We start from the raw sequence: 15,810 nt of genomic DNA, 5'->3' as shown, positions 1-15,810 counted from the left end.
CCTCCCACAGAGAGGGAAGGAGGGTTTGCTGATTGGAGTAGAGAAGTAAGTGTTTTGCTTGTCTAAGTGCTAAGACTAGCAGAAGAACCCAAAAGACTGCCACTTTAGCAGAATATTAATTTATTTAACTATTTCCTAAAGTTAGACTTGGGAAAAATAAAAAATTCCTAAGTTAACTTATGATTTAATCTCAGAGATTTATCACGATTTAATCTCAACCATTGAGAGGGATATTAGGGTTGAGATCGAAATTATAAAAGGAGATGGAGCAAGTTAGTGGCAAATCAGTTGAGCACAAGAAGTGTGTGTTAGATCAACAAAGGAAGAGCCGAGGGTTTCAACAGATCACAATGATACAGGATCAGAGAAGAAATCGAGTGAGGGCCGAGCTCTTACAGCCCCAGCATAGTCATACCATTTGCACGTGCGCGTAGGAGAGAGGATTTGTGCTCGCATGTGTGCACAACTTAGCTGATCTGTGCTGGGATTTTTGCAGATCTAGTGTGCAGGCAAAGGGTCGATTCATCTTGGAGGATTGATCAGTTCTTATAATAAAAGGGAAGTTTCTCCCTTGTTGTAATTCTCAGAAGAAAAATCCTTTGCTGAAGAAAATAATAAAGACACACAATGTTATAGGTTTTCCACAGAGTTGGGGTTTCCTAGGTATATCTTGTGTTCTATGGTTTGATGTGTTTGTCTTTTGATTTATTATCCGCTGTGCATGATAAGTTAGAAAATTCAGTATCTTTGTGATTTAAGTTTCCAGGATATCAGTTATTTGTGTTTCTGGGTTTTTACACTTAGAAAATTGTGAATCAGTTTAGTGGGCTTTAAGGAATTCTAACAGGGAGATCTATGAGTGTGCTGCCAAAACAATCGAGTCAGTATGTTTTTCTCTAACCATAGTTGCTGAAGTTTAATGTTTATGATTTTAATAAATGTCTTTACCAGGGATTTTTCTCTTATGTAGGCCATTTCATGTAAAACACTTAGATTGTTGGTAATATAATTTTTTTATTGTTGGTGCTATTTCTGTCAAGGTCATTTACAAATGATTATAATATACATTGTTTTTTTGTCTTCTTGCTGGATAATAACCTGTTTTAATGCTTTTAATTGTGACAATCATTAAACTACCAATTCCAGGTGGTCAGCAAGTAAGGGAGTTTTTTGTTTTTTTTTTTGAATATATTTTAGCATCTGTTACATTTGACTAGGTCTAAGTACTTGGTCTCTGTTCCCCATTAGTTTGTTATCTTTTAACTTTATTGCTTTCCAATTTATCTATTACAAGTATAACTTGGCTGTTTTGTGCCTATTTTTGACATTTACATGCCTCTAAACATTTAATACGTTTGTAGGGATTGAATGCCCATTTTCAAGTACGTACTTAATTGTTTACAAGCCATGATGAGGTCATTGGAAAGACACTATCCCTGATGGATGGAGCTAAGAGCTTGATTACCAGAATTTGAATTTTTCAATCCATATTTTCTGCTATAGTTTTCAATTGTTTTCTTTTTCTTAATATGCAAAGGACTTAATTATCTGGATTTCATTGTTTAAATTTATAGGGAAAAGGCTGTCTATTACAGTTCCATTTTGATTTAGGTGATCCTGAGGCTGCAAGCTGTTACATGACTCCTAAATGTTTATTCTCTTGTTATCTTGCAGGTTAGTTTGACATTGAATATCTCAGCAGATTTGCAATCATTATTTACATGGAACACAAAACAGGTAAGCTTTTCAATCTTCTCCATTTAATTTGGCATTCGATGCCAGATTGTTGTTGAAGTTGCTGTCTCTTAGATTGGGCTTTTCTGTTTGTGTTACACTATGGTGGTGGTTTATGGATTTTGGAATTTTCTGTTTGCATCCCCTTTCTCCACAATTTTATGGTTGCATAGGTGAACAAAATACAATCAACCTAGGGATTTGCACTCCAAAGCCAATTTCTGGATTGGAAAGGGTTTTGGTCTGGGAGGTGCCTCATAAACCAAATTTGTCTCACAGTTGTTAAATTGTTATCCATGTGGGATTCTTCACAAAACAGATGCAATAAAGACATACATGATAATGAAATATTAATGTGGAACGTATTCCCATCATAGGGATATGCCCTATAGTAATAGCTTGTAACTATGAACATCACATGGTTAACAACCACAAACCAGAGAGGGTCCACAAGTCATGACACCAAAACTGCCAGCAATGTTTGTGCCAGATTGAGGGAGGATGCTATATGCTTCATAAACCACTTTTATGTCATAATTCCTATCCATGTGGGATTATTACAGTGTTGTGAAAATCGCAATAAAATGAAAAAATCGCGATTTTTTCCCTCTGCCGCTAAAATCACGATAATTAAACGAAAAAATCGCCGGATTTTTTTTTGCCGATTTTTATTGAAAAAATTGCGATCGCAATAAAAACTTAAAAAATCGCCGGGGGTCGCGACAGCGTAGTTTTATAACGTTTTTTTGGGTTTTTTCATGCAATTTTTTTTGAAAGAAACAAATAATTTTTGAGTGGGGCTCTCCTTAATCTTCATTTTCATCCTTTTACTTAAATTTTTAACATTACCATGAAATGACTCAGGGTGTTTGAGAGTGGTTCCAGCCTCATTGGATTTCATATGTAGAAAGTAGAATTTTAGATTTCATTTAAAATCCAGCAGATTTATCAGTTTTTCAGGATTTCAGGATTGGGAGATTGTAATGTTTCTAGGTGACACCACCTGCCCGGGCTACCTCTGCCACCAGTAGAGGACGTGGTCTACCTCCTATAGCTCCTACTTCTAGTTCTTCAGCTTCTAGAGCACATCAAACTCCACTGCCATCTCCACTAGCACAGGAACCAGCATCTACATCTAGAGGGAAAGGGAAAGTTGTGGCATTTTCTCACAAGAGGGGCAGAGGAAATCAATAGGATTAGACTTTCATTTTATTGTATATGACATTATGACATGATGAGATACATTATCATATTTTTTGTTGATATTTTGAGGCTGAGTTGGGACTCAGGAGTCAGGACTTACTATTCAGGACATGATTCAATGTTATGTGTGGTTTTAGCACTAGAAATGATATTAAACATCTTATATATTAGTTTTTTTATCATATTTATGTGTCAATGTATTTATTTATGTTGTAGATGGTTTAGATATTAAAAAAATTGAAAAAAATGAAAAAAAATGAATATTTTTGTACCAAACGATTTTTTCCCGATTTTTTCCGATTTTTTTCCCGATAATTCCGATTTTTTCCGATTTGTTCCTCGCGCCGATTTAATCCCGATCACGATTTTCACAACATTGGATTATTATTCAGGGATTATTCACAATGCATATCCACCCACACAAGACAAGGAATTTATAATGTGGAACAAAGCCCTATCATAGGGATATGCCACTGTAGTAATAGCTGGCATAGTTTCCAGACCTAGTCAGGTCTGATTGACATTGCCAGTTTGAGTGTGTCCAAAACTGGGTCAAGTTAGGCTAGACCCAGTCAGACTTGAACAGATCCTTGTCAGATCCTGCCAAGTCAGATTCACCCATGATTGGGGAATCTCTACAGAGTTTGACCAGGTCTGTTGACTTGCCCAGAGTCTGTGAATCAACTTGTCCATAAATTTGTAAAATATTGAAAGATGCCTTAAAAAGCCATTTTTCAGTGATATATTATTATATTCTGATTTACTTGGAGTCATTCCTGCAATGATTATTCAGTACACTGGGACCAATGTTGCACGAAGTGGGGACGAAACGGGGATGTTTTTTGGAAGCAGGGACGCAGAAGCATCTACTATATATATATATTTATATTTTTTTTGCATTTATACTCAAAACAAACATCCCAAATACCAAATTAGTTGCAGAAGACATGAAAACATGCATATTTTTGCATAAATCAAGATAGATATGGCATCCATGATTCCATTGTAGTTACTAGTATGTACATCAATGATTAATTATTTGAACATCAACCATCTATATTCTAGCAATTACAAACATACATCAAATTTTTAAGCATATTATAAAACATAAAACATAGAGCATATTATGATTTATCTAGCAAGTGAGCAATTGTCAACATTTGTCATGTCCAAAATTCAAATAATGTTTACAAAATAGGTCACTTGGTCACCACCAAGACAAAAAGGTTCAAATTCACAAGCCTACAAGTCTAATGATTAATCTATGACAAAAGTAGTAAATTGTGAATATATCTACTAATCTCTCCTCCTTCCACCATGAAGAGAACGTGGCGGTGGGCCTCCACGTGGTGGTAATGAAGAAGATGGTGCCTGTGGAAGTTGTGGCACTGAAACTGATGAAGATGAACCCCCTGCTGTTGGTGTTGAACCATGGAACCTAGGAACCAAGGGACCAGATGGGGGTGGCATCTCAACACGATCATCATCATCCTGGAATCGCTCAAAAAATTCATACAAAAAAAACACTAGTTAACAAAAAAAATTAAAAACATGAATTAGAGAAATGCTTTAAAAGAAAAATTCATACCACAATGGACATACTTGGATAAGAGCATTCTCTAATTGCTCTAATCGCAACACGCCATCCTCCAAATTGGGCTCCTCTAGATTCCTGTCCCAAACCTTAAGGTCTTTATTAGTCTTTGCATCGTCACAGTAATGGGACAACAATTGCAAGTTGTAATGAACATAAACCAAGCTCTTTGCCCAGTTTAAACTTAACCTGTTCCTTTTAACATTGTGGATGAAAGAATAAGAGCTGCAACACCTCTCTGCAGAAGAAGTGTTTACCACTTGTGATAGCACCCACAATGCCAAAGTCTGTAGAAGTGGAGTAGACCCTCCATGCATGTTCCACCACTCGAGAGAAGAAAAAGTTTCTCGATCTCTAATTGCATTCATGCTCCCAAATGGATTAGTTTTAAGCGTATAGTTGCTCAAATGTCTTCATACCATGGCAGCCTCCTCCTCATCAGGGACTAATTTACTCAATGCAATCATATATTTTTTGTGAACCTCTTGATCTTGGTGTGGTTTTCTCATGCTTCCCCCCCAGGTGTTGGTGTTGAAAGCCATGATGGATGATAGTATTTAGGTGTCAAAACATATGCTATTGCATGCAATGGAACATTTAGCATTTCCCATTTGTTTTCCACCTCTGCACGAATATAATTGTACAAGGTGATATCTCTAGGCTCAACAATGTCTTTAATCTGCCCCAACATGCTATCCATTTGCTCATACACCTCCCCAATTATTGGTCAATCTAAATCTCCAAACTTGATCATGTAATAAATTGATTTGGTGAATTGCAAAACATATTTAACTTGTGACCAAAAATACATGTCAAGAATAGTGTCCTTGGCTGCATTAGCACCACCTCTATCAGTGTTAATTTCATCCCATGTTTCAGCACACACCATATTAGTTAAAGCTTGTCTCACCTTCACTAGCCACCTAAAGGTGAGGTAATAAGTGGCAAATCTTGTCTTTGCAAGTTTAAGCAACTGCAACTTGGAGTAAGTGCCATAGAAGTAGTTTACCCTTGTATGCCCTATGATGAATTTAATGAGTTGCTTCCCTCTCTTGTAAAGTTCATTATTCCACTCACATTCTTTATGCTTCACAATATCATGCATCAAAAGGTTCAATGTGTGAACCAGGCACCTAGACCAAAAGATGTGTGGATGAGTACGCTCAATAATTTTTCCTGCTGCCTTACAATTTGCTGCATTATCTGTGATCACTTGAACCACATTATTCGGACCAACATCTTTGATTGATTGCAATAGGAGATCTGCAATGTTTTGGGAAGATGCACTGATGGAGGAGGAGTCATGACATGTAATAAATATTGCACCACTAGCAGAAACACCAAGAACATTTATCAAATGTTGGTTTCTAATATTTGTCCACCCATCTGATACAATGGATACCCCACAATCTACCCACTCATTTGTAAAACGTGTCAAAGCTCTTTGAACCTTTGCTTTTTCTCTTTCTAATAACACTGTTCTAGCTTTCTCATAGTTGGGGGACTTGTATCCTTTTGGGGCTTCATTGATGGCCTTTACCATTTCATGCCAATAGGGAGAGTGAAGCACATTGAATGGTACACCGCAAGCACAAAGAAATCGGACTATCTTTCCATCCACATCATCCCTCCCAACAACATTAAGGAAATCCCCTATTGTTCTTTTACCTCCAGAGCTTCCAAAAGTACCATAAGGAGATGAGCTACCAAATCTAGAGGTTGCACTTGATTCAGAATGAGTTTTTTTTTTGCTTTTTTGTTGTGCAACCTCCTCTATTTGGATGTATTTTCTTCTTTGTTCAACTGAAATGTTTGGGCAAATTTGTATCCCCACAACACCCTTTTTATCATCATTGTCCATCACCCCACAAAGATGCCTCCTCACACGGGTATATGAACCACTAAATGGTTTTCCTCCATGACAACCATGAGGACACAAAAATTTGTAGCTTCCACCGCCCTTTCCCCCTTCAAGTTTGATCACATAGTTTCACAAGGGTGTTAATGCAACTTTCCCCTCTAGTATTTCAGTTTCCTCTTCAGGTTCAACTTCATCCCCTTCCTCTTCAAACCCTTCCTCCTTATCATACATCGGGTCACTCTTATTGTGACCAATATTCTCTTGTGCTTCTTCCCTTCTATTCCTACTCCCCCTTGCCATCATTAAAACCAAAAGTGGAATGATACGTAGAAGCCAAAAGAACACCATCTTGGAATATGGATATAGGTGGTGGACACTTGCAATTAAATGAGCAAGTAGAAACAATGGGAAAGAGTAGGAGAGGGAGGAGAAAAATACAAAAAAAAAATGTCAAAAAAATAAGGGAGTTTGGGGTTTGCACTTATCTCTTTAGCTCTTGTAGATGGAAGTCCTCCAAGCTCCTCCTCCTTCTTCTAGCTCCTCCTCCATCACTCCTCCAAGCTCTCTTCTCCTCTCTTCTCTTCTCCAAGCTCTCATAAACTCAAAGTGATGAAATGAGAGATGAATGGGGAGTTAAATCCTTTCATTCCTCACCCTAACCCAAGGTGGACCCACCCCCAACAAAGTAAAATAAAAAAAAAAAAAGTTTTTTTTTGCTGCGTGGCGAAAATGGAGGAAGCTGTACGAAATCACTCGCGATATGTACGTTTCGTACGGCCGAAGCGCTGTACGAAGTGTGTTTCGGAAAAAGCGAAACTCGTTTCGGTCGCACACTTCCGAAATTTCCAGGAAGCGTGTTTATTAGCGCGAAATGCGTTTCGTACGGCGCTTCCCCCACGCATCCATATGGATTGCGGATTGAGGTTTTGATCTGATGGGGGGGACGTTTCCTGCAACACGGACTGGGACCATGTTTGAAAGACAGTTCTGATGTAATAGCAATGATGTTCGTTGTCGCTCGGATTGTACAGGGACTGCGACAACGCTCAGGACGGGGGTTGTCACTCTGATCTCCACCCACTTCGTTCTAGCTGTCTCCCAACAATGGTGTATGGGGGGTAGCCCCTATGGAATGAAGTGGAGGAAAGCAAGTTGAGAAACAAAATACTTAGGAGACACGGATGAGTGGCCTAGCCACTTGGTTGCAATCAAGCAAGATTTTGATTGAATTAGATTTTCTATTACTTATTGAGTCACAAATTCTTGCTTATGAATTGGAACCAAATGACCAGATGGACACCCGCTGCATTCGCTGCTCGAATAATTTACTAACCTGTGTGAGATGCTTATGCAAGAGATTATGAGTGGCTTCTATCTTTGATTAAGATTGGTTAAATTACTTAAGTACTTATATGAGTTATATCTTAACAGTTATGATGCAATCTTAAACAAGTTAAGCTTCAAGAGGTATACGTGTAAACTTCAAGTAATCAATTCACCAATTAACACAAGATGTTATGTCAAGCAATGAGATCAATTCGATTAGCCAATTTCAAATGTATCTCAACAATAAATATTCAAAAAATTCAGCTCTGATCAATGTTATAACAACAGTAAGAAAATGCTAAACCAACAATGCTTATGCTTGCCCAAAATCACAAAAATATGTCAACTTAGAAAATTATGTATGTTAGCCTTATCAAGATGTATCTTTCAATGAAATTTCAGATCTGAAGTATAAATTGTAGCAATAAGTTAACCCACATATCAGCAAATAGTGATGTCAGCACCAATGCCCAAAAATGCCAAAAAATAGTAAGAATTTCCAAACTTGAGGAAAGCCAATTTTTAAGAATGTTTAGGGCTTGACTAAGAAAATTTCAGATCTGATATACTTATTTCAGCAGTGAAACAGTGACAGATAACCCATATTTCCAGAAATGACAATATTTCCAATTTGAGGGCTTTAGGAGAGTTTGATTCAACAATTTTCAGATTTGATAAGTTTTTGACAACATTTTGACAACAGTATATTAATGACAGATCAACAAACTGAAAATACTACAGAGAATCCCCACAATGTCTAAAAATAGTAAGTTTGCCAAAAAATTGAAAATTCTGATTTTTAAGACTTTAATTAGGATGTGATTCAGAAATGTTCAGATCTGTTTTTTACAGTTATGCAGAATTTCCAACGAGCTAAAATGTCAGATCTAGATCAAATTGGAGATGCCCAAATAACAAAAATTTGTGAAAACGAAGATTTTGCAATTCTAAACAATTTTGACCATATAAACTTTGATTTTAGGGCCTAATTATTTGTGTTTTGCTTGCTATAGTAAAATTGTAGAAAATTAAGGGTTTATAGATCAATCCCTAGGCCCAAGGCCTTGAAGATCCCACTGTTGAAAATCGTTGAAACTTTGGGATTACCTTGCCGCTTGCTAGATATGAATTTTAAGACCTTAATCATGCAAAACCACCAAGTATTTAGCCTTAAATCCAATGTTCCACCAAGACTTCGGGACGGGGAGATGCACAAGGGGGACGTGTGGGAAGTACCCTCAAATTTTAAGGAAATTTAGGGGGGGGACGGGGTGATGTCAGGGTATATAATTTTTTCCCTTTTTAATGTATATATTTCAAATTCATATTCAATAATGAAAGCATAAATACAATGATACATACATAATTGAATTAAATAATGAAATACATTGATCCATACTCATCGTCCTTACTAATACATACATGATTCATCTATAGACCACGAGATTCAATAATGAAATACTTTGATCCACATTCATTATTTATTATTCACCATTCTAGAATCTACATTGATTTAAAAATTAAATTCATCATTCATCATTCTAAATTCTAAATTGATTTAAAATTAAAACTCATCATTCATCATTCTAAAATCTAATTAGTACTAAGAAAAATAGACTATAATAGATACTAAAATTTGAAGACTGGAATAGTAAATTGATATAACTAAAACTCCAAAACAGTGGAGTGATGAGTCTAAAAGTCACTCTAAAGTACACAGAGGGCTTGATGCTTTTGATTAAATACTAATTCCATACCCTCGCACGTGACAAAATGCAATGGAAACAGTGCAATCCATCGAGTCTTGAATTCCTGAAAAATTGTTAAGTGTGCTGGATTTTGAGTGAGATCTAAAATTCTACTTTCTCCATATGAAATCCAATGAGGTCGGAACCACTCTCAAACATCCTGAGTCATTTCATGGTAATGTTAAAAATTTAAGTAAAATGATGAAAATGAAAGATAAAGGGGAATGTCACTTTTACTTTAAAAATTTAACATTACCATGAATTGTATAGCATTAGCAGTGTTGTGAAAATCGCGATTAAATCGAAAAATCACAATTTTTATTTTTTCACGATATAATCGTCCGATTATTAAACCAAATTTTTTATTTTTTATTTATTTTTTTTTCACGATTTTTACTGAAAAATCGCGATTCGAAGGGTAATAATCGTGATGTCGGCAGACAACGAGTTTATACGAGGAAAAAAACGATTTTTTTTATTCATTTGGACAGTCAGGGGCAGCGGTGGATTGGAAGCGACTTGGGAGAAAAAAACTTGTCGATTGGGAGTTGATTCGAGGAGAAAAACTAGTCAAAAACCTTGGTGGATTTAGAGCTGATTAGGAGAGGATCAATTTTTTCCAGCAAATCGGTATGGGCACCAAATTTATATGTTTTGTTTTGGTTTTTTTTATGTTTTTGGTGGGGTTTGGATAACTTATTGTCTATCAAATATTTTTGAATTGATTTGATGGGGTTTTTGTTTGTTAAATTAATATATTGTCAAAAATTCCATGTGTTTTGTCATGTTACTCATATATGTAATTTTTTTTTAATTTTTGTAACTTGCAATCATTATTTTGCCATAGGTTTACCATTCAATTTCAAAGTTCAAAGTTAAAAGTTCATCTTACAAATTTAAAACTCAAGAATCAAGAGTTCAATCAAGTTACAAACATGCCAAGGAAATTCGACCGTCTGTGGGAATTTGGTGAACCTGATGGAGGGTTTGATAGAATGAATTTGAGTTGCAAGTTGTGTGGGCATTATATGTCAGGGGGGTTTTATAGATTGAAGTATCACCTTGCACAAATCCTTGGATTTGATGTAGGGCCTTGCACAAATACAAATCCGGAAATCATCCGAAGAGCCATAAGATCATTGGAAGAATTAGAGCACGACAGAGAGGCCAAAGCAGAAACAAAGAGGGAACTAGCAAAGAGGGTGTTAGGCTCATGTGAAGGAAGTGGCACTGGTTCTACTTCAGCATCAATATTTACAACCAACCTGGTAGCTGCCTCATCATTTTTTGTTCCTAGAACCACGCCTGGTTCAAAACCATCTATCACTTCAATGCTTAAAAAAACTGAGAAAGAACAAGATGACAACTTGTTGGCCAAATTTCTCCTGTTGATTCTATTGCAACTGTTGGCTCAGGGTACAAAATCCCTTCTTATGATGACTTTAGAGGCCGGATTCTTCAAAATGAAAAGGTTGACTGCACCAAAAGATTGGAGGAGTTGAGGGCATCATGGGCACAACAGGATGCACTGTGATGTCAGATAGTTGGACCGACAAAAAGGGGAGAACCCTTATAAACTTCTTGGTTAGATGTCCCACGGGGACAATGTTCATGAAATCTGTTGATGCATCTTCACATATCAAAGATGCAAAAACTTTATGTGATTTGCTGGATGTGTTTATTTTGGAGGTGGGTGCAGAACATGTTGTCCAAGTCATAACGGACAATGCTGCAAATTATGTTGCTGTTGGTTGGATGCTTATGGAGAGGCATCCTACTTTATTTTGGACACCTTGTGCTGCACATTGTATTGATTTGATGTTGGAGGACATAGGAAAAATTTCCTATGTCAAAGATATTGTTGAGTCATAAAAAAACATTACAAAATTTATATATAATCATACATCTGTGCTTAGTTTGATGAGAAAATTCACCAACAATAAAGAGTTGGTGCGCCCCGCCGTTACACGGTTTGCCATCAATTTGATATCTCTTCAATCCCTCTTGAATTCTATGTGGGATGTGAAGAGAATGTTTCTTTCAGAGGAGTGGCGTGCTTTGACAATGAGCCGCAAATTAGAGGGAGAGGGCATATGCAGATTAGTTTCATATCAGGAACGCTTCTGGGCGGGAGTGCACCTTTACTGAACCTTTGGTAAAGGTTGTTCGATTAGTTAATGGTGAGAAGTCTGCAATGGGCTATTTGTATGAGGCCATGGATAGGGCCAAAGAATCCATTCGGGCCTACTATGATGATAAGGGAGATGAGGGGTTTCAGAACAACTCCTCATATGGGAAGTGATTGATGAACGATGGAACAACACACTCCATCGTCCCATTCATGCTGCAAGGATCTACCTGAACCCCGCATTTTCTTATGCATGTGGGTTCGTATTTAACGCTGAGATCATGGATGGATTCTTAACCTGTGTTCAGAGGATGGTGTGATCTCCAGCAGAACGTAGAGAAATCTCCAAAGAAATGGAGACATACCAGATGGCAGGTGGCACATTTGGCTTTGACATGGCTGTGATTGATAGGACGACTAAAATGCTAGGTATTTTTTAGTTTGTTTCAAATTTCATTGTTTCTTCAAGTTCATAACTTCATACTTTGCTTCAACTTTCAAATTTAATTTTTTTTCTTATGTTTATTTAAAATTTTATTTGTAATTTTGTTGTAGATGCATGGTGGAGAATGTATGATGCCAGAGTACCCCTTCTGCAAAAGCTTGCCATTCGAATTCTTAACCAAACTTGTAGCTCTTCAGGGTGCGAGCGCAACTGGAGTGTATTTGAATAAATACACAACAAGAAGCGCAATAGGTTAAACTTAAAACTTAAAATATTGCAAATTTCCAAATAATTTTTTGAATTCATTAAACAATATTTTTTTTATAATTATAATTTATTATTTCATGATCTTTGTACAAGTTAGAGTCCCAACGACTTAATGACATGGTATACGTCTACTACAATTTTCGATTGTGGGTGAGGCAATTTGAGAAGACACCTGATATGGAGGCCATCTCATTGGATGGGATTGACACCACTGTTGCATGGAGGGTTGAGGCCGAGAGTCCTCTCATGGAGTTTGCCGATGATTGGTTAGAGCAGGAGGTAGTGGAAGGCGTAGAGGAGGAGGAGGAGGAGGAGGAGGAGGAGCAACATGAGGAGGAGGTGACACCACCTACTGGGGCTACTCCTGCCACCAGTAGAGGACGTGGTATACCTCCTATAGCGACTAGTTCTTCAGCTTCTAGAGCATAACAGAGTCCACTGCCAACTCCACCAACATCTACATCTAGAGGGAAAGGGAAAGCTATTGCATTTTCTCCCAAGAGGGGCAGAGGAAATCAATAGTATTAGACTTCAGTTATTTTGTTCATTTCATTGTATATGACATTACGACTCATGATATGAGATACATTATTATATTTTTTGTTGATATTTTGAATTTGAGTTGGGACTCAGGAGTCAGGACTTACTATTCAGAACATGATTCACTGTTATATGTGATGTAGCACTAGAAATGATATTACACATCTTATATATTAGTTTTTTTATCATATTTATGTGTCAATGTATTTATTTTATGTTGTAGATGCTTTAGATATTTAAAAAATTGAAAAAAAATGAATATTTTTGTATTTTACGATTTTTTTTTTTCCGATTTTTCCCCTTGTTGAATTTATCCCGATAACGATTACTGCAACATTGAGCATTAGTACAGAAATATGGTCAAATACTAGGTTTTCCCTGTCATAAATCATTGTTTACAAGCAAATTTAAGGGAGGCTGCATGACCCATTTTAAGGGGCGTCCCCCTTTTGGGGAGTCGCGTCCCCCGCATTGGGGAAACGTTCCCCCATGCGTCTCCCCACGTCTTCCCAAAAAGGGGACGTGGGGAAATGTTTCCCTAGATGTCCCCCAGTCTCGGGTGCATGGGGTGCGAGGGGTGCGCGCACTCGACCTTGGGGGACGCGTCCCCATGGAACACTGCTTAAATCTTCATATTAGGGTTTCAGGTCAATTTTGGGGCAAAAGAGGCCAAATTTGAAGAAATAAGACAAGGGAATCTAATTTGTAGGGATAAATGGGCCAGGATGATAGATCGGGCCACAAGGACGCTGGAAATGGCCAGGAAGGGCCAACGCTTTGCCTAGAAAGGCTAGCGTTTAGGAAAATAGGGTTATGGGGCTAGGGCTAAGGCCTAAGAGGGCCGAAAAGGTGACGTAGAGGGAGAAAGGGATGATGCAAGGTCAAGAGAGGGAGACGATGGGCCTGGAGGAGGTATATCTGGCTTTGGGAAAGCCAAAAACTGAAAACCCTTGCTCTAAATTTTTTTTATGCTTCAACTCTTTGATTTTCTGAAAATTCCGCCTGGCTCGTGGGAAACCTACAAAATTTTTCCAAGAGATTAGATTTTACCCTCAAGGGCCTAGATCTAGCGCTTCTTCCACTTAACTCCTTGGTCCAATCTGCAAAAATAAAAATAGAAACACCTAAACCCCAAATATATACAAAATAAATCTAAAACCCCAACCCAAATTAGAAAAAATAAATTACAATTACAATTTACAATTTGATTTACAAAATATACGTGGTTTTTGAAATGGATTTTGAGAAAATTATTCTTTCAATATTTTTTACTTGAAAGAATGGGTAAAATGCTTCAAAAAAATTAATGATTCACTATAGGCCAAGCGAAGATTAAATCGACCATAAAAAACTAGAGATCCAAGCAACAATGATTCTTGCCCAAGTCTGTGAACTTGGAGGGCAAGGACTGAAGTACCTGCAAACACTATGTATTTATTTAAAAAAATAATCCGTTAGATCACATGGGGTATCAAACCACCTAATATTAGCCCAAAATTATCGATAGCATGATTTTATCTCCATCTAATGAAAAACAAATCTTACCAATATTCAACATAACATAGAGATGCCTGCAGTTAGCACATACCACAAATCAATAAGCAAGAACACCTTGAATTGCACCCCAAAGTCTTTTATTATGATAGAAAAATAGTTCCCAGCAGGACAATAGTTTATACAATGCTTCAACAACAACTATAGCCAAAGATCAAGATGACTAGAGACTCAAATGACTCTCTAATTTATAGATATATCCTCCAAATGGAAAAATAACAGCTAGTTTCTTTGATCCTTGTCAAAATAATCTTGGCCGTTGATAAATAATTCAAGATCTTTTAATCTTGGCCCTTGATTTCTTATTTTTGAGGAGTTTTCGATTTTATCATTTAATTCCATTTTAATTAGCTCAAAATTAATTATTTAGAGCTAATTTCCTAAAAAATTGACTTTGACTTAACCCCTAAGGTCCAAGGGTCCAAATTTTCTTGAAAAATACAATATTCTCTTGGTGGAGAACCTTTAAAAATTGATTCCTTCAAGACACATTTTTCTATTTGGAGAATTTATTTTCCTAGACAATTTAATTTTGACTCTAATTAATTAATTTTCTGGCTTAGGATTTAATTCAGTTTTTGCCAGAAAAATTAATTAATTTGCACATGAGGGAATTAATTAATTTTCCAACCCCTTAATACATATGATTTTTCATTTACAAGACTAGTAGAGGGAATACACATTTGTTTTAGACCCTTAAGACACATAACCCGTCTGCGACTCAATATGATCTGGTAAACCAAGTGATTTGTAATAAAATGATTTAGCCAATTAGCTTAAATTATTCCCAAACCACCTTTACATCAGAATCGACTAAAACATTAGGACTCACCTAATAATAAATTTCACCTTAGCTTTGGGAGTTTAAGTTGGAGGGAAAAAACTCTTTTAATTAGCCGTGTCAAAAAACACAGGTAATCAGTGAGGTTAAAAAAAACCTCCTAGGATGTAATTCATCATCAAATTATAGGCTTACCTAAGTTGTTACATAGATTCATGGTTTAACTAATATCATTTACAATATATAACTTGCGGAATGGGATATCTATGACACATGTACTGTTGATATGTGACTCGATCCTTGTTGAAAAAATTGGTACTAACGCTTCCTTGGAATTTTGACAACATCTGGCTCCATATGGGGACACGTTTTTCCAAGAAGTAATGTGAGAATCATAAAATCCTGCATCCAAGGAAACAAAAGTCCTTCAAATAGGTATCCATTCAACATTGAAATCATCATGCATATATAGAAAATACTGCTGGAATAGAAAATCTATCCTAACAAACTGAAATAAAAAATATAATATAAATGCGTGAAATAAATTATCTAACGACATGAAATAGAAGGGAACAAGGTTAGAGATACTATACAAACCAGTGTTGTGAAAATCATGATATTATCGTGAT

At 36.6% G+C, this 15,810-nt stretch overlaps 1 protein-coding gene across 1 annotated transcript in view; it reads left to right on the top strand.

The window, feature by feature from the left end:
• LOC149262411 (signal peptidase complex subunit 3B-like) overlaps positions 1-15,810 on the top strand; it is a 133,755-nt gene that overhangs the window by 68,464 nt on the left and 49,481 nt on the right. Inside the window, exon 3 of the mRNA XM_089424429.1 lies at positions 1,675-1,737. Within this exon, the coding sequence (XP_089280555.1) occupies positions 1,675-1,737 (63 nt within the window). The remainder of the gene's footprint in view (positions 1-1,674; positions 1,738-15,810) is intronic.

This window comes from Pinus tabuliformis, chromosome 6, assembly GCF_031772625.1.
Source record: "Pinus tabuliformis cultivar Carrire ecotype Pingquan chromosome 6, CPIR1, whole genome shotgun sequence".
NCBI classification, from domain to species: domain Eukaryota; kingdom Viridiplantae; phylum Streptophyta; class Pinopsida; order Pinales; family Pinaceae; genus Pinus; species Pinus tabuliformis.
Note: the sequence above shows the minus strand (reverse complement) of the source record. Positions and strands in the feature narration are given on the sequence as shown.